Raw genomic sequence first — 25,915 nt, forward strand, 5'->3', positions numbered from 1 at the left:
GAATCTAATGTATGAAATATGATGTGCCAAGAGCTTTGTAATGTTTTGAACAACCAATAAAAAAAGAATACAGGCAACAATAAATGTTGGTGAGGATGTGGGGGGAAAAGGTACACTTATACATTACTGGTGGGACTGCAAATTAGTGCAACCACTATGGAAAGTGGAGATTCCTCAAAAAATTGTGACTAGAACCACCATTTAACCCAGCTATCCCATTCCTTGGTTTATACCCAAAGGACTTAAAATCAGCATACTATAGTGATTCAGCCACATCAATGCTTACAGCAGCTCAATTCACAATAGCTAGACTATGGAACCAACCTAGGTGTCCCTGAATAGATGAATGTATAAAGAAAATATGTCATATATACTCAACATATACTCAGCTTTAAAGAAGAGTAAAATTACAGAATTTGCCAGTAAATGGTTGGAGTTGGAGAATATCATGCTAAGCGAAATAAGCCAATCCCCAAAAAAAACAAAGGCCGAATGTTTTCTCTAATATGCGGATGCTAATTCACAATAAGGCAGGGGTCACTAGGGAAGAATATTGTTACCTTAGATTAGGCAGAGGGAAGTGATGAGAGGGTAGGGGTGGGGATGTAAGGATAGGAAAGATGGTAGAATGAAACAGACATTATTACTACTTGTATATATGTGACTGCATGCCCAATATGGTTCTGCAACATGTACACTCAGAAAAATGATAAGTTATATCCCATCCATGTATATCAAAGTGCATAAATGCATTCTATTGTCATGTAAAACTAATTAAAATAAATAAAAAGAATTTTAAAAAAAGAGTTTGCCCAGATCTACTTAATTGGCATTCATCTATTTCAAAGCCTCTGTGTTAACTTCAGCATGCCAAATGGCAATAGAACAATGAAACATTGAGGAAGGATCAATGTCTTTTTCTTTTAATATAACTAGTGGTACAATTAGATAAGTTGTATTTTTTATAGGTTTCAGGATATTTAATCATCCTTTCTCTTAGTTCTCACATTTAAAGAGTCTTTAAGTCTGTCAATAATTCAAAAATTCTGGAGGCAGAAGTTACACATCAAACATCTTTTTGGAAGCCATCTTGGTGAGGGTTAAAGTTTCTAGGAGTTATGGTATCCTCATGTAATTCTAGGAGACCAGACTAAAATTTATCCTATTTATAGAACACCTTATTTTATACTGGCAATCATTTGCGCAATCCACCCACTTAGGAAAGATGCCAATTTCTATTGTAGATGATTAGCCAATAATACATTGGTGGGTATTTTGTGTAAATAACTGGCCTGTATAGGAAAATTCTATTTCAACAATCTTTCTATTTTGACAATTGTCCAGATATATAGTCTTAATTTCTAAGAAACAGCATGATTAGCTGGTTTAGGTTTGTTATATGCTGTCTTTTTCTCAAAAGATACTCTCAGGCAGCCTGTTTGCCATAGGATCAACATATAAGTATAACTGACCACTATAGTCAGTATAATTAGTCTAGTTACATGGGTGGACTTTCCAGTCCACATTGAAATGCACGCTAAAAGTGGACTTGAGAGATGGGTCCACAGAAGTCTCTACATAATTTTTTTACTTATATGATAAGTTCATAAAGCTACTTGGCTGTAAACTCTACAGCTGGAAATTTACCTTCCTGTGCCAGGTTTTTCAGTTATTTTCATGATGACAGGTTTAAACTCTCCTTTGAAATCTGATTTAATTTACTGGATCATGTTCAGGAACAGTAAGACGTTTAATATCACAATTTACGTAAAATTTTGAAATATGTAAGATCCAGTATGTGCATATAGGGTCCTGTTTTTCCCCTTTCTTCATTTAATAAAATTGAATTTAGCCATAGTATAATTAGTTTAAGTTATAGACAATAGTACAGTATTTAAATAATAAGAAAGGATCTATTATCTCTAGCTGGTCATAAAACTTGACAAAAGTCATCTACTAGTTATGTTAAGTTGAACATTAATGGATTGGAAAGGGATCATGTCAAGTAGAAATTTAGCCTTCCCTAATTGTACAACTTAATTTTGAAGAATATAATAAGCTGTATATAAAACTTGTACTTTGAAATTAGCTTTAGATTAACTTAAATAATAATCTTAATGTGGGATGAGGCTAGAGACAGAGTTTTTAACTTAGGAGTGGTGGTCTTTATCAGGGGCATGAGAAAAATATAGACATCTATCCAAAATAGGATGTACATATTAAATAAGCCAAGAAAAGATATTTTGTTTTTTACCATTAAGAAAAAAATGAAATAGAAACATGAATAGTCCTTTATTTACCAATCTATAAAAAACTGTTCTTATTGTTATCAAACTTAGTGTTGACTTAAGTGTGTAGAATTAGTATCTTAAATATTAAAGTGGGGGCTGGGGCTGTGGCTTAGCAGTAGAGCACTCCGCTTGCATGTGTGGGGCCCTGGGTTCAATCTTCAGTACCACATAAATTAAACAAAGGTATTGCATTCACCTACAATGAAAATAAAATATATTAAAAAAGAAAGAGTCAAAACAATTTTTTTAAATATTAATGGGTAAAAACAAGTCAACAGTATGGTTTAAGACAGTAATCTAATTTAGAATTTTATATGATATTGAGCTAGCAATGACATATTGATGGATTTATGTCAAAATAATTTTTACATATAAAAAACAGTTGTATTTTGTGTAGCAATATTAGCTTGAACAATTATGTGTGATTTATTGTTTTAATAATTTCAAAAATATCATGTTTATAGGACATTACCTCATTATTACATTGAGAAAAAGTTTATCATGTTAAATTTATTACTGAAATAAGCTATCGGCTTTTTTTTTTTTTTTTAGAGAGAAAGAGGGGATTTTTTAATATTTATTTTTCAGTTTTTGGAGGACACAACATCTTTGTTTATATATGGTGCTAAGGATAGAACCTGGGCCACACGCATGCCAGGCAAGCGGGCTACCGCTTGAGCCACATCCCCAGCCCAAGCTATCAGCTTTTGAGCTGATTTATTTATAGCTATCTGTCTAATATTTTAGGGATAACTATTTTCAGAGTCATTTTTTTCTCAGTGATAAACTTATTTTTAACTAGGCGTGCACTCTTATATGTGATGTCATGTGATGTAGCTGAAATAAGATCCTTATGTATTTTATATTTATTTCTTATAATTACATAGTTAGAATTGAAAAGAATAAGGATTTCTTGGTCATCACCAGAACATTGTGAGAAAATTTACCCAGGTTGCTGGCTTCTGTTCCTGCAGGAGCAAAATGTATCCTCATAACCTCCAAAAATAAAACATAAGCAAGCATATTTATCTCTTATAATTGCTACATCTGCAACTTCTCTTAATAATACAGCTATAAAGAAAAAATTAGGTTATTTAACTTTGAGAACAAGTGAGGCCTGATCAGGGCTGCAATGTAGGTGCCTGTTGAACCATATTTTGTGTGAAAAAGAAATCTTTCTTAGTGGAATGCATTAAAATTATAAAGATTTTTTTTTCAACAGCTGGGTATAGGTTTCTTAATTCCGGTTGCCAGTGTGAGACATAAAGTTTGGGTTAATAAATAGGAGGCGGCCCAGAAGCCCCATTTGAGTGACAGAGGAAGAACCAATGGGAAACCTGAGAAAAATGCGGGAGGTGGGACTTATCCACCTTGTAGTGGGCCACCACCTCCGCCGCCCCCATATAGCTGGAGAACTCTTCAGAGTTTTCCCTGAAATTTTGGGGTTTTTACCTCGTGCATTGTTTGTTCTGACCCTAGCAATCCTGGTTGTATTTCGCCAGGTGGCTTGTGCCCAGAGCCTTGCATCTTTCATGTTGCTCCCGACTACCCCAAGTGGTTGCCTTAGTAGGGAAGCCGGAGCCAATGGGCGTGGCCGCTGTGACCAATGGCTGCTGCTCTTTCTGAGGCCTGTGGCCACCTAAGGCAAGGTCGCAAATCAAGCATTACAGGAATTAGCCATTGGGTCAGGCGCCCACGCAAAAATCCTTGGTGCTGGGCTATTTTGTGCTTGGTCATTTCTCCCGCCTATGTTCGTCCCGCTGGGGCCAGACTTGTGGCTGGCATCTTGTGTCCATGTCCCCTGGGGGTCCCAGGGATCGCGGAGGTCCAGGGTAGCCCCTTGTCTCTGGCCTAAGAGTCTCTGGGCTGAGGGGCCAGCGGGCGCGACACAGCAGTGGGGGGAGCTGGTGGCATTAATCTGGGCATTAATCCCCAAACTTCCCCCAAATGCCTGGATGCTCATCTGTTTCCGCTTGGAATCCCTCTGGGGCAGCCCCATGTGGGTGCTCCAGGGGTTGCCCTGCCTGAGCCCGGGGATCCAGTGGCCGGTCCTGTGTTCCTGCCAGCCTCTTGGGTTCAGCGCCTCAGTGTCTCCTGCTCCAGGAACCTGGAGCCTGGGTAAGGGGGCAGCACTCTCTCAGTCAAAAGACTGTCTACCTATATGCTCCCGGTCGGTCTAGTTACAGGCCCCTTGGGGAATAGTGGCTAAAGTCTTGCATTTCTACCAAAACAGCAGAAAAACAAAATCTGTCTCTAGAATTAGAACTATCCCTTGTATAAAAAAATCTTTGCCTTTTTTCTCTCACTCTCTAAGCGCAGATTTCTAGCATATAACCCCCCAAATCTTTACCTACTATCTCAAAATATAAAAATTCACCAAAAAAAAAAAATCCACAAAAGTGCTTTTCCTATGGGAGAGGACTTAACTTAGCAATGTCCCATTAATCACCTTAATAATTCCTTACATTTATTTATAGACTCTAGGATTGCAAAATAAGAATTATTTTTTATCTTTCTAAAGATGAAAATTTTCCAGATATTAGACGTTTAAGGACTGACTTTCTTCTAATTCTCCCCCTTTTACAAATCAAACCATAAAATATTTAAAATCTATGCGTGCTTTCACTACTGGAGAGAAAATAAACAAACCCACCAATTCTCAAAATTCACGTTGGAGTCCTGCAGGACTGGCCACCATTTGTTGGGACACAGGACTAAACCCACTAAACCAGTCATGGTCACTCCAAGTGAATTTGGGGACTAAATAAAGACACAGACACAGAAAGTACCTTTTCTTTGGGTTTAGTGACCACTCCTCAGCCACAGCTCCCACAAGGGGGTATGGCAGACAACAAAGAGAGGGAGCACACCTTGAACTTGGGTTTTATTGGGGAGAAGCCATTCAAATGAGGCAGGAGTCAGGTTTCAGGGGGTTGATCTAGCTTATCAAGTAAGGCAATAGAAGAAGCCATCAAAAGCTTACCAACCCAGAAAAGCCCAGGACCGGATGGATGGATACACAGCTGAGTTCTACAAGACCTTTAAAGAAGAACTAAAACCAATACTCTTCAATTTATTTCAGGAAATAGAAAAAGAGGCAGTAATTCCAAACTCATTCTATGAGGCTACTATCACCCAAAACCAGGCAGACACAACAAAGAAAGAAAACTTCAGACCAATATCTCTAATGAACATAGATGCAAAAAATTCTCAGTAAAATTCTGGCAAATTGGATACAAAAACATATCAAAAAGATTGTGCACCATGATTCAAGTGGGATTCATCCCAGGGATGCAAGGTTGGTTCAACATATGGAAATCAATAAATGTAATTCATCATATCAATAGACTTAAAGATAAGAATCATATGATCATCTCAATAGATGCAGAAAAAGCATTTGACAAAATACAGCATGCCTTTATGTTAAAAACACTAGAAAAACTAGGGATAACAGGAACATATCTCAACATTGTGAAGGCCAAATCATTCTAAAGGGAGAAAAATTGAAGGCATTCCCTCTAAAATTTGGAACAAGACAGGGATGCCCTCTTTCACCATTTCTATTCAACATAGTTTTTGAAACACTGGCTAGAGCAATTAGACAAAATAAATCAAAGGGATATGGATGGGAAAAGAAGAACTTAAATTAGCACTATTTGCTGAAGATATGATTCTATACCTAGAAGCTCCACTCATGTAACCCTCCTTTACATAGGGCTTAAAACTTCTCCCAAAGTAAATAGGTTCTTCAGGGTCATAATTGGAAAGCAGCCATCTCAAATTGTCTAGTATGACATATGTATCATCATCTGCTTTCAGAAACCAATCAGCATCTTCTAAATAATGGTCATGAACATACTGAAAAGCTTTAATTGTTTTCCAGTAGAGTTGATCTCTGCCTTCTTTGGTTTTTAATCCCACAGTGGAAAAGTCTTTATTTTCTTCTGAACTCATAAACAACCCTTTATTACAACGTTGAGCCCATGTAGCTTTGACAGGTTTGATCTTATCTCTAGATTTTGAGGGCCTGTCAAAACCCAACAAAGAATTTTAACTTTCTGAAAGAGGTTTTCAGCGATGTCTGTGTTCTCATCTTTGTGTTGGCTAGAATCTGCATTGAAGTTCACTTGTCCTTGCAGATGATTCTGTCCATTATCATCTGGATGCCTAGCATGAGGATCATTATGAAGAATATTGGGCTGTGTGTCACCCTGTTCTCCCAACAAAACACTAAATAGCTGAGAGCATTAAAAAAAAAATCTATTGCTGATCCACAGAGGAAAATTTAAAAATTCAAACAAGATTTAGAGGCCATTTCCTGAAAGTGTATTTCTTTTTTTAAATATTTTTTTTAGTTGTAGATAACCCCTTTATTTCATTTGTTTATGTTTCCTATGTGGTGCTGAGGATGGAACCCAGGGTCTACCACATGCAAGAGGAGCACTCTACCCCTGAGCCACAACCCCAGCCCCCACCCAAGTGTGTTTCTGACATCAGCAACTGCTCCCTCTGGCCATTCCTGGGGGATGGAGAGGGGTTCCAAACTGGGCTGGCCACCTTTGCTTGTCTAGGCAGCCGCAGAACTGGCTCCTGGCTGCTAGACCAGGCCACCAGCTACCGCCCAGATCATTCTCCCCCTGCAGTGGCAGCAGCAGCCTAGGCGTGCTGCCAGTAGACCTGTGCTCCACTTGGCTCGCCCTGCCCCTCCCTGCAGAGAGCTGCCACCCAGGGGTATCCTGGTCACCACAGCGGAACTATGTGGGCTCACATTTGCTTTAAAAACAAGCATCTACTGTGTGTATATATGTGACTGCATGACCAATATGATTCTGCAACCTGTACACTCAGAAAAATGAGAAATTATATCCCATCTGATTCAAATGAATGATATATCAAAGTCATTGTACTGTCATGTGTAACTAATTAAAACAAATAAAAATTAAAAAAAAAAACAAGCACCAAGGACTGGGGATATAGCTTTGCCTAGCAAGTATTAAGGCCCTGGGTTCAATCCCCAGCACCACCACCACCCCCAAAAAAAGTATAAAAATAAGCATTAATACATGAACACAGCTCCCTTTTTTCGTAGCGAGGAAATGTTATGTTCCCAAAACCTATTCCGAGTTTGCCTGTCCACTGACTAGTCGTCAACTCCCCTGATTCCGCAGTGTCTGACAATTAAACAACCTTATTGTGGGATTAGGACAGGAGCATGTCCTGAAGCTTGAAGGAGTCGCTGGTAGCAGACAGCGCAGCGCGGAGTGCGCAGGACCTGACTAAGCTGGGCCCCCTTCTCCGCCCCAGCCCCCCAGGTCCAGGTTCCCAAGTCCAGAGCCTCACCCTCTCCCCTCCCGATGCTGCAAAGGTTACCTGACTTGACTTTGCCTCTAGGCACAAAACTGCTGTGCTTGTTAACACATGTTCAGAAGAAGAAAAGCAAACTGGGAAAAAAGACTTGCAAAATATGTCTTGGATAAGACCATTTTTATGGAAAAGAAAAGGGCGGAGGCTAAAAACCGCTGGTGGAGAAACCAAGGGAAAGCGGCCTCAGTCCTTGAAGTGAAAAGTCTGAAATTCGCCCATAAAACCAGCAGCGGAGGCTTAAGGAGCCGCCCCACCCCTGCCCTCCACAGCCTCTCACCAAACCACAGAAGTTCCTGTGATCTCCAACTCAAGACCACAAGAGAGAAGTTTTCACCTCAATGCGCACACTTTCCATTTACTCACCCAAAGTTACCCAGGATTCCCCCTACAATGGACCCAGCCCCGCCCCCCCAACCCTCCCCAATCCCCTTCCCACCTCACCCCCCACCACCACCACCACCCATCCCCGCCAGACCCCAGCAGAAGCTTTTAAGAAGCGCCCCACACACATCAGCACCCTCTCATGCTCTAGTCCAGATATGGCTCTGGATACCCTCACCTGTCTCTTTTCTGCCACCCTGGCTCTGCTTCTGGGACTCCACTGTATCCGGGCAGCGCCAACCAGTGAGTTCCTAGGACACAACTTAAGGGGTGGTGAAGGGGTCATGGGACAGGGTGTCACCTACAGACACCTGATCTCAAGACTGAGCCTGGGTCCCCTCTTCAGACCCCTCCACCATCACCCGCCAGAGCTCAGTTCTGCCTGGACCAAGTCTTCTTGTCTTGTTCTCTTCCTCAGGCCCTTGAGAGGAGCAAGAAAAAAAAAAACAGTAACCACAGTAGATGGGAAGGACAATAGGCAAGGAGACCACAAGTTGACAAAACTGGTGACACCCCCAGCCCAACTGCTGCCTTCCCAAATCGGTGCCATAGCCACCAAGATCAGATACACAGGGGCATGACCCCACAGGGTTAGGACAACAGATATCCCCAGGCCCAGTTCGGCTCTACAGACTTCCACCCCCTGCAAACCCTTCAGCATCCCAAGGCTGATGACCTTTGAACTTCCCAACACACTTTGCCTGGGGAACTCAGGAAATGCACCCACACAGCCTCACTAGCCACATCCACCCATTTTTCTGTGATTCAGTGAGCAACGACCCAGCTCACTTCCCTTCACTGCTTTTCTCATCTAACCAAGCCCCACCCAGGGCCTCCCTACCTTCCCATCCACCTAGGGACCCTAACCTCCTCCACCACCACCTGACACCATATGCCTCTGCCTGAGGACACAACCAGGGAACAACCCAACCTCACCCACAGATCCTAACACAAGAGGAGGGGGCCCCATTTCTCCAAGTATGGCCTGGTAATGTTATAGAGCTGGGGTCTTCTAAGAAACTGAAACAGTGCAAAGACCCCCTGTTTAAACCCTGATTCTTTGATCAACCCAGATTTCAGACTTGTTGCTCAGAGTAACAGGAATGAGTTCATTGAAGGGATAGGAAAAGGGAAAGGCAGCACTCTCAAGGGAGAGAGTGGGTTCTTTCAGAGAGGAGAGAGACAACCTGCCTCTCCTGTGCTCCAGTTTTATTGGGGGTCCCAGGAAAGTTTCCAGAGAATCCCACCCAGGCCCTCCTCTTGGCTTTTGACTGACAGCAGGTGACATCAGACTTTCAAGTCTGCTTTGCCATGACAAGTCTGTCACCTTGGCCCATGCTGACTGGTTCTAACTGCATTCTTAATCATTTTTGCAGGTTTTATGGTTAGGAGGAATTATCCTTATCTTCCAGAATTTGGTCTGTGAAGGGTCACAAAAGTTTCCCTTCAAAGTAACTTAGGTTTCTCTTATCAATGTTACTAGGCTAGAGGGAGGCTGCATTCCTTGTCTCTCTGTGACCTGGGATTCAAGTAGTGGGAATATTATTTTTTTGCAAGTTATTAGAAGACCCTGAATGCTACTCCAGCACAGGAATCCTAGCCACCTTGCCAAGCAGGACCAGGGGTATCAGCACCCCTGCAGGACTCCCTGCTGCTGTTTCCATGTGGACCCCCATCTACCAACATGAGGCTCCCCTGGTCACCTCCATTTTGGGACACTGCAACCACTGCCATAGTTTTCTACATATGGTAGCTGGCACCTGAAGATTCAAGACACGGTCTGGAGACAGCTGCCAGCCACAACACTGCACACCACAGAGCTGCATCCTGATCACACTACCCAACATGACTCAACATCCCATCTCTGAAAGCAACCACCTCCATCTTGGGACACATCTTTGTTGCCATCTTTACTTGAGGCAACTCCCAACATGGGACACTGGCTAGGGCTTAGAAAGCAATTTTAAGGTACATAGTCCCCAGCTCCCTCCTCTCCCCCACAGCCACTAGCCCAGCACAGTGCTTGCAGTACACAGCTGGTCCCTAGCTCACAAAGCCTGGCCCTGAACTGCCCAATAGAAAACAGCTCTCTGAGACAGGTGTACAGCCCCCAGAGCGCAGCCCACAAGACCTCCAGAGAGAGAAGTTCCTGACTAGGAAGTAGAAAGGGAGAAGGTGAGTGAGATACAGTTTGGAGACTAAATTAGAGATCAGGATATGTGAGGTCTACAGGCAATATAAGGAGATAGGACCAGACACCCACATAACCCAAGTGGGCCCCAAAGGAGAGCCTTGGGAAAAAACAAGGGAAAAAAAACAAGGGAAGAAATTTCCCCCAACAAACTAAGTTGCTACATTATTAGAATCCATGGCTAGCACAGCGGAAGAAATGTCAAAGAAGAAGTTCAAGGCTCTTGCAGTCTCCCAACAGGGACCAGCAAGTGCTAAACCCCACATCCAGGAGCTCCACCCCCAACACCACCCTCTCACCCTCATAACCTTCATCATCCAGAGGGTGGAGAAACCAGCAAACAACAGACCACCCCACCTATTGGATGAGAAGGGAAGCAGGAAACATACTGAACTCCAACAGAAACAATCCTTTAATTTTCCTTCGATTTTTTTCCGTTTCTTTTCTTTTTCTTTCTTTTTTCTTTTTTCTCTGTCGCTTTTTCCACCTTCACATTCCCAACATTTGTGAAACCAACTACTATTCATGGATTAGACTACTGAGAACTGGGATGTCTGATTAGTATATTACAGTTGTGTTCCATATTCTTTTATTTCCTATTTTTACATTTTTTATTTTCTTAATTTTTGTTTATTTTTTGTTCTCTCTCTATTGTCTTCTCACTTACTCACCCCCTCCAATCACTTTCTCTCTTTCTCCTGCTACTAGACAATTTCTTTTGATTCATCTTTTTTGCTTCCTAAGATGTAATAACTATATCCTCACCTCCAATATCTTTAATATCTCATCTTACACCTCACCCTCCAGTTCTCTCTTAGTCCACCATCAGAAACTGTAGACCCTTTTGCAAACCTATTGTTTATATTGTAGGTAATAAGTGAGCTCAACATTTTTGTATATTGTGACAAAACCATAAACTTCTTATTAGGAGCTATTTGGTTTAAGGCTGTATGTATATTGTTTGTATTGGGATCTGTTAACATTGATTTCCCCCATAAAGGGAGAGGTATTGGAACTCTGCGTGACACAATAAACCCATAGGGTAAAAACTGTAACAACTTGGATCCGCAGTGCTAGAAGGGAAGACACATGAACAACATGAAAAAACAAGGGAAGAAAGTGCCCCCAACAAACTAAGATGCTACATTATTAGAAGCCATGGCTAACACAGCAGAAGAAATGTCAGAGAAGAAATTTAAGATGTACATAATTAAAATGTTCTGTGAATTGAAGGATGATATAAGAGAGCAAATACAGGCAGCAAAAGATCTTATTGATAAAGAGTAACATAAGCAAATACAGGAAGCAAAAGATTACTTCAATAAGGAAAAAAGAGAAAATTCTTAAAAAAGAGAAATTCTTGAAATGAAGGAAACAATAAACCAAATTAAAAACTCAATAGAAAGCATCACCTACAGATTAGATCACAGAACCTCAGACAAGGAAGACAAAATATATAATCTTGAAAATAAAGATGACCACACCATGAAGATAGTAAGAAACTATTGCTAGGAGCCACAGCAAAAGTATTATGATACATGGCACCTTTGGTTAAGGTGACTGCCAGCTAGCCATTGAGATGATATAATTATGTTAAGATTTACATTCATATAGAAATTGGACTCCTGCTGTTCACCTCGGCCTGCTACGGGACTCATGTTACGGGACTCCCGGAGAGTTCCCATTGGTTGGGGAAGGATAGTAGGCGAGATTTCCGGGGGAGGTCCGGGCCCCCGGTTCCAGTAGATGCACACACGTGTGTGGACCAGCTTGCTAGCCGGGCGCTCACGGGGCACTGGCGGCCTTTTTAAAAATAAAGCTTTGTTCCTGCTTGAGTGGCTTGTGATTCTGTGCCCAGCCGGGTTGCGGCAAACTATGAGCAGAACACTCAAGAATTATGGGATAACATAAAAAGACCAAATTCAAGAATTACTGGGATAGAGGAAGGCATAGAGTTATAAACCAAAGGAATGAGCAATCTATTCAATGAGATAATATCAGGAAAATTTCCAAACCTCAAGAATGAATTGTAAAATCAAATACAAGAGGCTTACAGGACACCAAACATTTCTAAATCAAAGCACATTTTAATAAAAATTCCTAGAATAAGGAGAGAATTTTAAAAGCCACAAGAGAAAGAAATCAGATTACATTTGGGGGGAACCGATCAAAATCTATACAGATTTCTCAACCCAGACCCTCAAAGCTATAAGAACTGGAATAATATATATCAAGTTCTGAAAGGAAATGGATGCCAAACAAGCATTTTATAACCAGCATAATCAAACTTTAGATTTGATGAAAAAAACCTTTTATGATAAACAAAATTTAAAAGAATTTATAACTAGAAATCCTGCACTACAGAACGGCCTCAGCAAATGTTCCATGAAGAAGAAATTCAAAATAACAATTTAAATCAGCAAAGGGAAGTATTACACCAAAGGAAAAAAACCAATCAAAGGAGAAACTAAGTCAAGTTCAACACCAAAAATAATAAAAAATGAACAGGAATACAAATCATGTCTCAATAATAATCCTGAATATTAATGGCCTAAATTCATCGATCAAAAGACATAGACTGGTGCTGAGGTTATTGCTCAGTTGTAGAGTACTCGCCTTACACAGGCAAAGCCCTGAGTTCAATCCTCAGCACCACATATAAATAAATAAATAATAAAGTTATTTAAAAAAAGACATAGACTGGAAGACTGGATTTTTAAAAAAGACAACAACAATATGCTGCCTTTTAGTGACTCATCCCCTAGGAAAAGACATCCACAGACTAAACGTGAAAGGTTAGGGAAAGAACATAGCGCTCACATGGGCTGTGTAAGCAATCAGAGGTTTTCCTCCTCATATCAAATAAAGTAGACTTCAAGCAAAAGCTAATCAAAAGGGATAAAGAAGGATATTTCATACTGCTTAAGGGAACCATATATCAACAAGACATAACAATTATAAATATATAAAGCCCCAAATAATGGAGCAACTATGTTCATCAAAAAAACTCTTCTCAAGTTCAAGAGTCAAATAAAACACAACAAAATATACTGGGAAATAAAATATCTGGGAGAGAAGTTTAGGAAACATGGGCACCCATATCACACAGAAACACAGGTTTTGAACACGAGGCTGAATCTGGAACCCAGGCTTGAAATAACGATTCTTCTTACTGCCTTTATAGTAAATGTATATGGAGATATACAGGTAAAGGTATATGGATATACTGTACTTAGGTATATATCAAAAATCAATAAGCAAGATATAACATTATTTTTGCAGATTTTCAAACAATAACTAAATGGCATTTCAACTGTAGGGTGGACAAGGAAAACAGGAACAGGACACCCATTGTTTCTTCTTTCTACTGTACCTTCTCTACCACAGAATCCATAAAAGCTAAATGCTACACTTCTCAGACTCCTTTGCAACCTAACTCCTGGAGGTGCTTTAGATTCAGTCAATCAAATATGGCAGAACTGGAGCAGAGGCTAGGCATCTGTTGCTTCTGATGCCACACTGGTAATGAAGACATGTGGTTTCTTTGCTGTACCATTAACAGAGGTTCTGGGCTGTGGTCACTGGCTTGGAGGGCTGAGGGCAGTGAAAGAATGTTCAAGGCTTGTGGTTGGAGAAAATGCCTGTTTATTGAGGACAGCTCTGCATATTTATAGAGCCAGGGGTGGTTTGAGAGTTATGACACTTTAATGGTTGAAGGGTTTGACAGTTGGCATGGGGTGCTTTCTGATTGGTGGGTAAGGATCCTGTGATAGCAGGGCTAGTCTGATTGGAGGGTAAGGATCATGTTAGCCAGCAGGGCTCACTATTAGAGGGCTGTTCTGGGAGTGGGGTATGGGGAAGTTAGTCTTTGGAGCCCAGGAGACTCCCAACAGGCAGGGCCTATGGCATCCATTGTGAGAGTACAGAAGCTTATAGGCACAGTGTGATTCCACAGCCAGCAATGTTATTGTGGCTATTGTGGTAAGCACTATGGTGGTTTCCCAGCCTCACTTGATGGCTTCTTAGTTTTGATAGAGTGATATGGCACACACACACACCCCCCCCAGTGACTCGTGCAGGTTTGGATAGCTTCCTGGGGCAAAGCAAGAAGATATTGAAGTTCACAACCTGCCAAAAGCAGGGACCTTGATAAATCCCCTGCCCTTTGGGGAGTGATCCTGAAGGACTGGACCCTCAGAAGAAGGGTGACCTGGAGGAAAACCAGTCTTCAGACCACTGCAGTCCAGCCTCAAGGCTTCTGCATGGCCCAAATATCTTAACTCCGGAAATGGAAATAAGTAATTCTGGACTTGTTGCTTCCAAGTGTGGTACAAGAAAATGAGAGTAATACTGGAGGAGGCAAAAATCCTAAGCATCAAATTCTTTCAGTGGAAACATTTAAAACAGCATATCTCACAGAGTCCATGATAATCAAGCATTAGGATAATAAAAATGAGAACCAGCAGAACGTACAATAGAAAAAAGAAAATATACAGAAGCTGTAGATCAGAATTCTAACAGAAGTCTAGTGCATATAACAAATGTGATTTAAAACTTTCTATTAACAACATTAAAAAGGTAAAAATAGTTTGTGAATATTTTCGTATAATTCAATTTTTGCCAACTGATATTTTTACTTAACCACTATTGTATCAATACGTACTCACCACAGGCCACATCATCACGTCCTCTCACAGCCCAAACCATCCTCTTCCCACCAAGGGCTACCAAACAAATGATGAATCCAGGATCTGTGAAAAAATAGGCATTGCTTGCAGTGCACTTGAACTCAGCCATGGAACACTAATGACAGGGACACTCGTTGTTATAACCAGGAAGATGCATCTTTTGACCAAGAGTGGAAACAAAAACTATTGTAAGAAAGAATTCCTGCAAAATAAGAGAAGAGAAAGGTAGAGTTCAAATAGTACTTTGTAAGGAAGTTCTACAAGCTGAAATCATACAGAAGGCAAGCATATTCCTTTGAGATGAGGATTACTGATATAAAGAGTATATCAGTAATATCAAAAATATTGTGACAGTAACAAAAATAGATGGCATCCTTTGAAAAGCAATTTTTTAATATTGTGGGAGGAAAAAAGAGAAAATGTCTTATAGTTTAAAAAAATTAGAAAAAGGAAAACAAAAGTAATTTCAAGGTCAAATTCAATATTTGGCACATGCCTAACAAAGCAAAATACTCTCATGAGAAATGCACATTTTTGGCTTCTCATTTTATGTCCATGCATGATTTAAAAGTAAATAAATATTAATTCACTCCAGTTCTAATTCCCATCCCATAATGCAAGCATCTGAGGCTTCAATGCTGTTTATTATTGTTGCTGGCATTGCTTGTTTGCTAATTTGTTGGGGAGGAGGTATCTTAGACAAAATGCTTTGCAAAAGGAGATCTGAAATACATGACAGTGAATCACCACATCTGTACAACCACATGCTGGTATCCTAATTAGAGTAAGATGTACTCCATGTCTGTATAAATATATCAGATCACATTCTACTGTCATGTATAACTGAAAAGAACAAATAAAATAAATGAATGAATAAGAAGAAGATTTGAAGTAAGTTTGTTTCTAGAAGGAACATTTCCTGTTCCACTGTTGCTAGGTCACCTGGTGTCTGTCAGCCAGAGCTGAACAGTGGGTCATGCTGTTTCTAAGCAGAAAAATGCTCATATGGCAGTAAACATAGAGGTATCCCATGAACTGGCTCCAGTAGTAAGTATTTCCTTGCTCATTTGTACTCTAAATGTACAATTCTCCTGACTTTACACGATTTCCAGTGTACCATTTTATATGTGAAATCCATAAATGATGATTTCTTTTCGAAAGCAAAATGTTAGTATACTTGACAAAGAATTAATCTGATCTTTCAAAATATTTACATATATTTATAATTTAATCATTAAACTTCTGTTAGTTATTAAATATCTCATAATATCTGATGAATGAAGCTAACAGTATGTTTCTCCCATTATTTGGGAGAAACAATTTTACAAAAAAGCAAGCAAACAAAATAAAGAAACTCTTTTTCTACTGCTTTCGGGAATATGCAGGCAATTTGAACTGGGCTGGCAGAACCCGCTGACTCTCTGCTGCATCCTTGTGGACTGCTGGGATCCATAACCTAACCTAGAGCTGTAACCCGGCTGAGCTTTATTTATGCAGATTGGGTACTCTAAGAGGGGAGCAGGGCTCTAACCTGCTGACTCCTTGAGTGGGGGGGGGGTCCACGCAAGTACAGATCCGCCACGGGCAATGTTTCTGCACCTAACACATCCTAGCTTGGGCGCGACGGCCCTGGGAACTGCTAGATGGAATTATCTTTGAGTTGGAGAAAATTTGTGGTGTGCACCCTTTGGAGGGTGCTTGGGCGCCTGCCCGTGAGCGGGAGGGACACGGACATGGCTGCTGTTCCCGCCCAAGGCTCTGGGGCGATAACGAAACGCCCGCCCGCGGGAACCCCGCGCAATGCTGCCACTGAGGGGTTCGGAGCGGTGAGATGCAAGCGGGTTGGGCACGGTGTGGGCGACTGGGGAAGCTCTGGAGTGGGCGGCGGCTGGCGGAGCACCTGCCCCAGCCTTAGGAACCAGGCACCGCGCCCAGCGGCACAGCAGCGGACGTGGCGGCTCGCTAACAGGCGTCCACAGAAGGCTCCGGAGAAGCTGCCACTCTCCGCCCTGCGGAGTCCAACCAGGACTACTTCAGAGGGACAGCACGGAGGGCACTGAGCAGGGGACTACAGGAGGAGTGGGAACCCCGGGACTGACTCCCACCTCCCGCACTTTCGTGGTCTTCTGTTTGGTCCTTCCCGCTGTCACTCAGGCGGGGCTTGGCCTCCCCACCTTTGCCAATCCGCATCTCACCCTCTCTCCACACAGACATCCAGCAGTTTCTGCTCCTTAAAGAGAAGCGTCCAACTCCGGAGCCCGAATTCCTAACTACTAACCCCAAGCATTTTGTCCTTATAGTCAAGAGTCCAGACAGGCAAACTTCTGCATCCTCAATAAGAGTCTTCTGCTTAACCTTTAGAGACTGCCCCCTTTTCTCCACAGTTATGCTACCAAGAAAGAGATGCAGAAGAATTATTCCATTGATGAAAGTTGTTCTGTTTATATTTTAACTTTCCTTTCAGGGATTTTAGAGGTAAATCCTAACCCAAAATTCTCATTCTTCTGATTTCTAAGTATGTAAATACAAAAAAAAAAATAAATATATGCACAGTAATTCTATTTTAACTACATTACATTTGTCAAGGTTTACACAGATAAGAGTGCACTCAAAAAAATTTTAAAAGAGTGCTCTGATAATATTCAAACTAAGATTTTAAAAGATCCAAATACTTTTAAAATCGTGATTTAATAATATTCAATTCAAATTAGGTAATTATATAAGAATAAACTGTATGTTTATTCTTGATATATATTTTTCCACTTGCTTAAATAATCTATAATCTTTAATTCATAAGATAATTAACATATGTGTATTCTTCTAACCGTTTTTCCTCAACAGGAAACATGTAATTAATATTTTTTATTCATGTATTTACCTGATGCTCTGCCTTTTACAGTTAGTGATATTCAAGATAAATGCAATTTATTATATAAGTGCTTATTCCAAGGGATACTATTTAAATTATAAGGTTAAGATGCAATCATCAAGTAATCTTAACTGCCAAATGTTATTCAAGTTTTCATAAGATGCTAAACAGAGGGCTGGGGCTGTAGCTCAGTGGTAGAGTGCATGCCTGACAGGTGTGAGGCACTGAGTTCAATCCTCAGCATCACATAAAAAATGAATAAATAAAGTTAAGCAAAAAAGGTGGATAACAATTACCTTGGAAAAAAAGAGATGCCAAGCATATGATTCTATGAACACCATGTCCAAAAATTTTGGCTACATTTCTATTAAAATATTTTTCTTATCAAAATATAATAATTTGTTTAGATTCTAAGATTTACAGAAATTGTTCCCAAGTATAATCAAGAGGAAGAATTCTGGAAGGAGAAAAAGAAATGCTTCTACAAAGAAGAAACAAAAATTGGAGAGTCCTAAAAGAAAGAAAGAAAACATTTCTGGGTAAAAGAGTCTTTATGTATTCAAGACTTTATGGGGCCCAGGAGCAGGAAAGGGCCATTATGAAAGGGTTTCCTTTTCGCGCTGCAGATGGCATTTACTTCTGTGTTGAACATTTCCAGTGAGGAATTGCCCTGAACTGCAAGAGGCCCCTTTGCCCAGCACAGATGCCTCTATCCCAGGTCCAGTGGCTTCCAAGTTCATGTGATATCTACTTTTTAGGGGAGGTGTCTCAGGAAAATCAAGGGTAGAGTAGAAGAAAGAGACCAGGGGAGAGAGGAGAGGAGAGAGAGAGAGGAAATACTGGGGAATTATATTGACCAAATTTTGTTGCCATGTCAATGATATAGTTGTAAATAGAATTCAACATCACATTGAAAATTCACACACAATGATCAAGTTAGTTTTATTCCAGAGATACAAGATTGGTTCAGCATATGCAAATCAGTAAATGTAATATACCACAAACTTAGAATCAAAGATAAAAATCACATGAGCATATCCACACCTACAGGAAAATATACTTGAAAAGCCACAGGAGTATGAATAAGTCATAAAACTTCTCTGATTTTAGTGTATGTTACTAATAATCTGACTGAAATTGTCAACAGGAACCCAGTGACAGTGATGAGAATTTACTGTAGGGCTGGGGATGTTGCTCAATGCTGTGATGCCTGCCTAGCATGTACAAGGCCCTGGGTTCAAACTCCAATACTGAAAAAAAAAAAAAGGATTATGGTAACATGTTTGAACCAATTGATAATCCATGGGTGGAAAAGGGGGTACACATAGAAATACTATCACTTGGTGAAGGGATCTTACTGGAAAAGTATATGTAACTGAGTTATGACTAGGAATATTTCTCTAGGACCTACTTTTAATGTGTAGTTAGTAATGAAATTTGATTATAGATAGATTTATTTTGCTTTTACTTTTCAAAGATAATTTTTGTAGAATTTAATTTTATTTTTCATTTATATAATATATTGTCATATTCCCAAAGTAAAATTTTATGAAACCAACTATGCTCAAACAATGGTTTTTTTCTTTGTTTGTTTTTGATCACTGATGAGCCACATCCCCAGCCTTACTTTGTATTTTATTTAGAGGCAGGGTCTCACTGAGTTGCTTGGCACCTTGCTCTTGTTGAGGCTGGCTTTGAACTCTTTAGCCTTCTGTCTCAACCTCCTGACCTACAGGGATTATAGGCATGTGCCACCATGCACAGCATAGTCAAACAATTTTAATTTCTATCCCTGTCTCTTTCAGTGGGCTTTTCTTTCCTTTTCCAGACAATGAATTTCAGGAGATTTCCTGGTGAACTTTCTCTGGAAGTCAGTATGTCTCCATGAAACTGTCTTTTATCTTCCTGCTCTCAGGGAACCTCTTGATCTTCTTCCTCATTAAGCTGACCCAAAAGGACTATGGTTTACTCTCTTGGACTGCTTGCTGTCCCCACACCAGTTTGCATACTGGCACTAGCTCCTGATCATCTCAACATTTACACTATTTTCCCCACCAGATCTACTAGCAATATTTCTTCAGGGGTGGGTTTAATGTCATCTGCTAACATGATTTCTCAACCTGTCCCAGATCTATGAACCTATATTTACAAAAGGCTCTGGCTACAGAAGAATTCCACCAGATGTGGACAGAATGTTGTCTCTCTGACTCCCACACTGGGATGATTGGCTTTTTAAAGAAAGGGAAGGCTTTCTTTGCCTTTGACTCCCTGGGAGAACCATATGTACAACATAGGTGCTCAGTTTATGTTAAGGAACTATTTAGTAAACTAAAAACAGAAATTTCCCCAAATCATGAAAATTATATGCACATTCAGGTACTCGATTTATTTGTGATGTGTGTGTGTGTGTATGTGTGTGTGTGTGTGTGTGTGTGTGTGTATTGTTTCGTTTTTTGGTACTAGGGTACTAGATATAGAACCCAGAAATGCTTAATACTTGATGCCTAACCGCTGTCCTTTTTTAAAAAAAGTATTTATTTTTTAGTTATATGTGGACACAATATCTTTATTTTTATATGGTGCTGAGAATACAACCCAGTGCCACAGGCAGGTGATTGCTAGGTGAGCAATGTACTTCTGAGCCACAACCACAGCCTCCCAGTCCTTTTAAAATTCTTTTTGTTTGTTTGAGACAGGTTCCACTAAATTGCTCACACCCTCCCTGAGTTGCTGAGGCCAACTCTGCCAGTCCTCCTGCCTGGGGTTCCTTAGCAGCTAGGATTACAGGTGTGTGCCACCATGCCCAGCTTGGGGTTATGTTTTTGTTCCTATGTTTGTTTTGCTTTGTCATTTATATATTCCAGATATCAGTCCCCTGTCAGAGGAACAGCTAAGGAAGGTTTTGTCCATTGTGTAGGCTGTCCCTTCACACTTTCTATCCTTTCCTTTGCTGTCCAAGGCTTTTTAATTTGATGGCCTCACATTTACTGCCTCTTGATCTTCTTAAGACCCTAAAGGGGAAGGGTCTTGGTAAGGGAGTAATTGTCTGCACGTATTGGATACAGTGTTGCCCGATGTATTCTTTTAGCAGTTGCAAGGTTCTGGTCTCTTTCCTCAGTCTTTGAGGAGAGGACCCTGGAGCAGGGCTCAGGTCCTGGGGAGGGAGGGCTAGGGTCCTGGGGAGGGAGGGCTGGGCGCTTTCCAGAGGAGCGGGGCGGGGCCGCGGCCTTGCTGGAGTCCGCTTGGCCGGGCAGGTGGTAGCAGAGAAGCGCGAGGGAGCCCGGACGACCGCAGACCTAAGGAGGCGGCAACCAGAGCCCCGGAAACGCGGGTCCCGCGGAACCCTCCAACAGAGAGCCCCGCGCAAAAGTCGGGGCGGGCGCGTCCGAGGCGAGCGAGTCCCAGGCCAGCAGCGAGGCTACGCCGGGAGCTGCAGCGGGGCGGGAGGAAGCCGGGGTAAAAGGGAGCGGGCGGGGAGCCGGCGGCGAGCGGGGCTTTGCATTTTCCCTTTCCCGAACGTCGGGAGAGAAGATGGGCGAGGGGGTGCGTGGAGCTCGTGGAGGACTGGCGACAAGTGACCGGTGAGTAGGGCGAGGGCAGAGCAAGCCTGGCTGCGCCAGGCCCAGCGGGTCGGGCTGCGGGATTAGCAGCTTCCTGAGGTGGGAGTGGGACCTGAGGTCCCCTCTGGTTGTTCCTCCGTGGGGCTTGGTTGTTAGTTTCAGGGGTTTGTGGTTTATTTTTTGTTTGCTTGCTTGCTTGCTTTTAATATTTTAAAATTATGATACATTACTTTCTATTGCTTTTGAGAACAAAGCTACGATGTTAAGCTTCTTACTGAGATGATCTACTGCTCTTTAGCAAGTCTTTAGCAAGTCCATTATTATGTATGACTGTTCCTAGGGTTATTATTCCTCTCTCAGTGACAAACAGGTTAAATCTCTCTCCATAGGTAAGTTGAGGACAGGGGCTCAAAATAAGGCCCCATTTTAATGTCTTAACAGCTTCCAATCCCTGTTCATAACTCAGATGGGGACCAAACTTTTTCAGGAAATTTATTCTTTAAATGGAAGGTGATCCTCAGGGTTATACAAAATTACATGTAAGAGGAAAGGAGGGGTAAGACAAGATAATACAAGTGGAAGAAATGATTTACAGTAGAGGGGGTAGAGAGAGAAAAGGGGAGGGGAGGGGAGGGGAGGGGGGATAGCAAGAATAGGATAGACAGCAGAATACATCAGACACTAGTATGGCAATATGTAAATCAATGGAAGGGTAACTGATGTGATACAGCAATCTGTATACGGGGTAAAATTGGGAGTTCATAACCCACTTGAATCAAACTGTGAAATATGATATATTAAGAACTATGTAATGTTTTGAACGACCAACAATAAAAAAAATAAAGTGCACAGGTACCTAAAATGCATCTGTTTCAGAAAGCACATTGTATTTCACAGTTTGGAAAGTTCCGAGTTACAATTATATACCCACAATTAAAAAACAATGATACAGGCATCCTTCCACCCAAACACAAGGCTTGCCCATGAAAAACTAAAGACCTATTAATTGTTCAGTTTCTTAAATAAATATTGATATACGTTTTACAATCATTTTTAGAAAAAAAAATAAAAGCAGGTGACCCTTTTATTGATTGGGTTATTTGTTTTTCTGGTGTTAACATCAGCTCATCTACAAACAGTGAGAATTTTATTCCTTTTTTCCCAGTTTGGATGCCCTTCATTTTTTCTCTTGCCTGATTGCTCTAGCGAGCACTCCCAGAATTCCATTGATTAAAAGTGGTAAAATGGGCATCATTCTCCTGTTTCAGATCTGAGAGAGAAAACCTTCAGTGTTTACCCACTTGATAGGATGGTTGCTGCTGGCTTATTTCACAGTGCTAAAACGAACTGATATCATCTTGACAAGTCATTTAATTTTCTTTAGGTCATTATGTCTTGGTCTTTCAGATAAGGAAGTTGTCCTCAACAATCCATAGCATGAATGTCTGAGCCAACAATCTCAAGTCCTTTCATGGAGAAAGTGAGAACTAGAAGAAGTTACTTACTCAGCATTGTATGGTCAGCAGGAGGAGTGCCTGAGCACTGACCTGATGCCACAAATGGAGAATTCATCATAGGGAGGATAGGCTCCTACTGACCTGAAATGTGTATCTGAAGTTATTTGAATGGTGCGTACCTGGTCGTTGCATGGATGTTTAAATGACTGGATCTCGAGATAACAATGAAAGTGACTAAAGGAAACTTTAGGGATTACTCATAGCCAGGAGCTGTGGCACATGCCTGTGATTCCAGGTTCTTGGAGGCTTAAGTAGGAGAATTGCCAGTTCGAGGCTGGCCTGGACGATTTAGCGACATTCTGTCTCAAAATAACAACTTTTACATGAACAGGGGAAGTGGCTCAATGGTAGAGCACCCCTGAATTCAAACCTCAGTACCTCAAAAGAAAAAGAAAGGGCTGGGCATGTGGCTCAAGCGGTAGCGTGCTCGCCTGGCATGCGTGCAGCCCCAGTTGGATCCTCAGCACCACATACAAACAAAGATGTTGTGTCCGCCTAAAACTAAAAAATAAATATTATAAAATTCTCATTCTCTCTCTCTCTCTCTCTCTCTCTCTCTCTCTCTCTCTCTCTCTCTCTCTCTCTCTAAGAAAAAAAGAGAAAGAGGTTCCTCTTGCAGCCTCCAGGGGGCAGCAGAGCTGGGCTTTTCCTGCCTGGCAGCCTGAACTTTTCCTACAGGAGAAGTTGCTTTTGCTTTTAGGTTAAAATTTTAGGTCCAAGGGCATAGAATCTACTAAGAACTATCATTGATGGCAGGCTAGCTAACAACTGCCTTCAACCACGTTGATTTCAGACAGGACTCTATTAAGAACCTGAAACTTTTTGATATTCTAATAATAAAAGGGATGAGTCCGAAGAAGACCATGGTTAAACACCGGGGCCCAAGAAGTCCCAAGTGGAGGCAGGAAAAGAATGAGGTGAGGTACAGGAACATCAGAATGATAAGCAACGCAGGAATTTGGAGCACTCAGGCAAGCGGCTACAAATTTGCTGCGATCCTCATCAAAATGTTAAAATGTCTGGGGGACCAGTCCGTGGGGAGGCCGCTGAGGGTGAAAGCCAGATTTTTTGACGCTGGGATTTAGGTCGTCACTTGCCCTGGCTGGAGGCCCCAACTTTTTCCTTTGCTTTAGGTTCCCCTTCACCAGGTAACAGCCCGGGAGGCGCGGCGAGTGCGGCGGGGAAGGCTGAAGCCGGAGGCAGCAGGAGTCCTGGGGACGCGCCCCGGCCCGGCCCAGGCAGGGAGTGCGGGGGACCCAGGCGGCACCTGCACCACCACCTGATCTCAGACCTACAGGACCAGTTATGCCCTGGGGTAACTGATTCAGTATATGACTGTGGTCGGGTTCCCTCTGAGTCAGCCGGCCGGAACCAGCCAGAAGGAGGAGAAAAGGCATTGCCAGGGTGGGGTGGAGGGCGGGGACTCGGGCTTTAAAGGCTCGTGCGCTGGCCCTTCTCACAGTGCTCCCAGCTCCGGACCCATGGCAGGTGCCTTCCGCTCGGCGCTCTTTCTCTGTGTCCTGGCTCAGCTCCCGTCTGACTTTCTTCGGGCGTCCCAGACCGGTGAGTGGCGGGATCGAACTTACCTGGACGCCTCCGTCCCCTCCTCAGCCCCCATATTTCCCCTGCAGGTTCTGTCCCACCGGTCCACGTCCCCGCAGCAGGCATCCTGGCTCAGCTACCGCCTGATTTTCTTTTTCTTTTCTTTTTTTTTTTTTTTTAAGATTTCATTCATTTATTTCAATTTCAGTACTTACGACGTATTAGGCATTATTCAAAGTGATGGACTTACAAGTAAACAAAGTAGATGAAGATTTCTAGCTTATGAAGATTTTATTTTTCTTTGAGGGTGATTACTGCTGTTTAAAAATTCTTTAGCAAGGATATATATGGAATGATAGATAATGTTCCTTGCTAAAGAATTTTTAAACAGCAGTAAAGGGGAAAGGCATAGGCTGAGACTTAGAAGTAAGGGTTCAAATTTTATATAGTGTTATGATTTAGATTTGTTTTTATTTTATTTTATTTTATTTATTGGTTGTTGACAACATTACAAAGCTCTTGACATATCATATTTCATACATTAGATTGAAGTGGGTTATGAATTCCCAATTTTTACCCCAAATGCAGATTGCAGGATCACGTCGGTTACACATCCACAATTTTACATAATGCCCTATTAGTAACTGTTGTATTCTGCTACCTTTCCTATCCCCTACTATCCCCCCTCCCCTCCCCTCCCATCTTCTCTCTCTACCCCATCTACTGTAATTTGGGCGTCCCCGACCGGTGAGTGGTGGGATCGAACTTACCGGGATGCCTCCGACCCCTCCTCAGTCCCCATATTTCCCCTGCGGATTCTGTCCCACGGGTCCACGTCCCCACAGCAGGTTCTGCACCCTGCGCCTGGGGAGGGAGCCGCGGGACCGAGGTGCCCAGGGAGCGGGAAAGAGACGGAAAAGTAAGGGTAGGAGGGTGGGAGGGAGCGAGATGGCTTGATGAGAGTCCCCAGTGCCACCTCAGTCCTCAGGAGGTGGGCCAGAGCCTCTCTCCGGGGTCCCAGGACCAAACAGGAGCCACCATGAAAGGGTGTGCGGTTTTCCCGCTGCGGGTGGCATTTACTTCTGGACTCCAGGGGCGGTGTCCTGTGTTTCCAGTGAGGAATTGCCCTGAACTCCTCCTGGCCCTTTGCCCAGCACAGATGTCTCTATGACTCAGGTGGTCCTGAGTCACAGTGGCAGGTCCTGTCCCTTCCAAGTTCATGTGATAATGTACTTTTTAGAATTTTCTTTTAAAGGTAAAGAAAGGTGTGTGGGGGGGGTGTGGCTCATGAAAAATCAAAGGGAAATCAGTAGGTAGACTAAAAAGACCAGGGGGAGGAAGGAGAGGCGAGAAAGGGAATACTGGGGAATTATATTGGCCAAATCCTATTGCTATATTGTGCGTGAACGAATATGTAACTGTGGGAGGCCACCCTCAAACGTGATTTTATTATTATTAATATTATTCTTCTGTGAAGGGATCTTTCTGGAAAAATGTAAAATGTAGCTGAGT

General features: G+C 42.0%; 1 protein-coding gene and 1 pseudogene across 1 annotated transcript in view; both read right to left on the bottom strand.

The window, feature by feature from the left end:
- The window catches only part of LOC106144752 (uncharacterized), a 190,912-nt gene that overhangs the window by 18,878 nt on the left and 146,119 nt on the right, over positions 1–25,915 (bottom strand). Inside the window, exon 3 of the mRNA XM_078018910.1 lies at positions 14,895–14,978. Within this exon, the coding sequence (XP_077875036.1) occupies positions 14,895–14,978 (84 nt within the window). The remainder of the gene's footprint in view (positions 1–14,894; positions 14,979–25,915) is intronic.
- On the bottom strand, positions 3,949–6,618 carry LOC144365927 (glycoprotein-N-acetylgalactosamine 3-beta-galactosyltransferase 1 pseudogene; annotated as a pseudogene).

This window comes from Ictidomys tridecemlineatus, chromosome 8, assembly GCF_052094955.1.
Source record: "Ictidomys tridecemlineatus isolate mIctTri1 chromosome 8, mIctTri1.hap1, whole genome shotgun sequence".
Lineage (NCBI taxonomy): Eukaryota > Metazoa > Chordata > Mammalia > Rodentia > Sciuridae > Ictidomys > Ictidomys tridecemlineatus.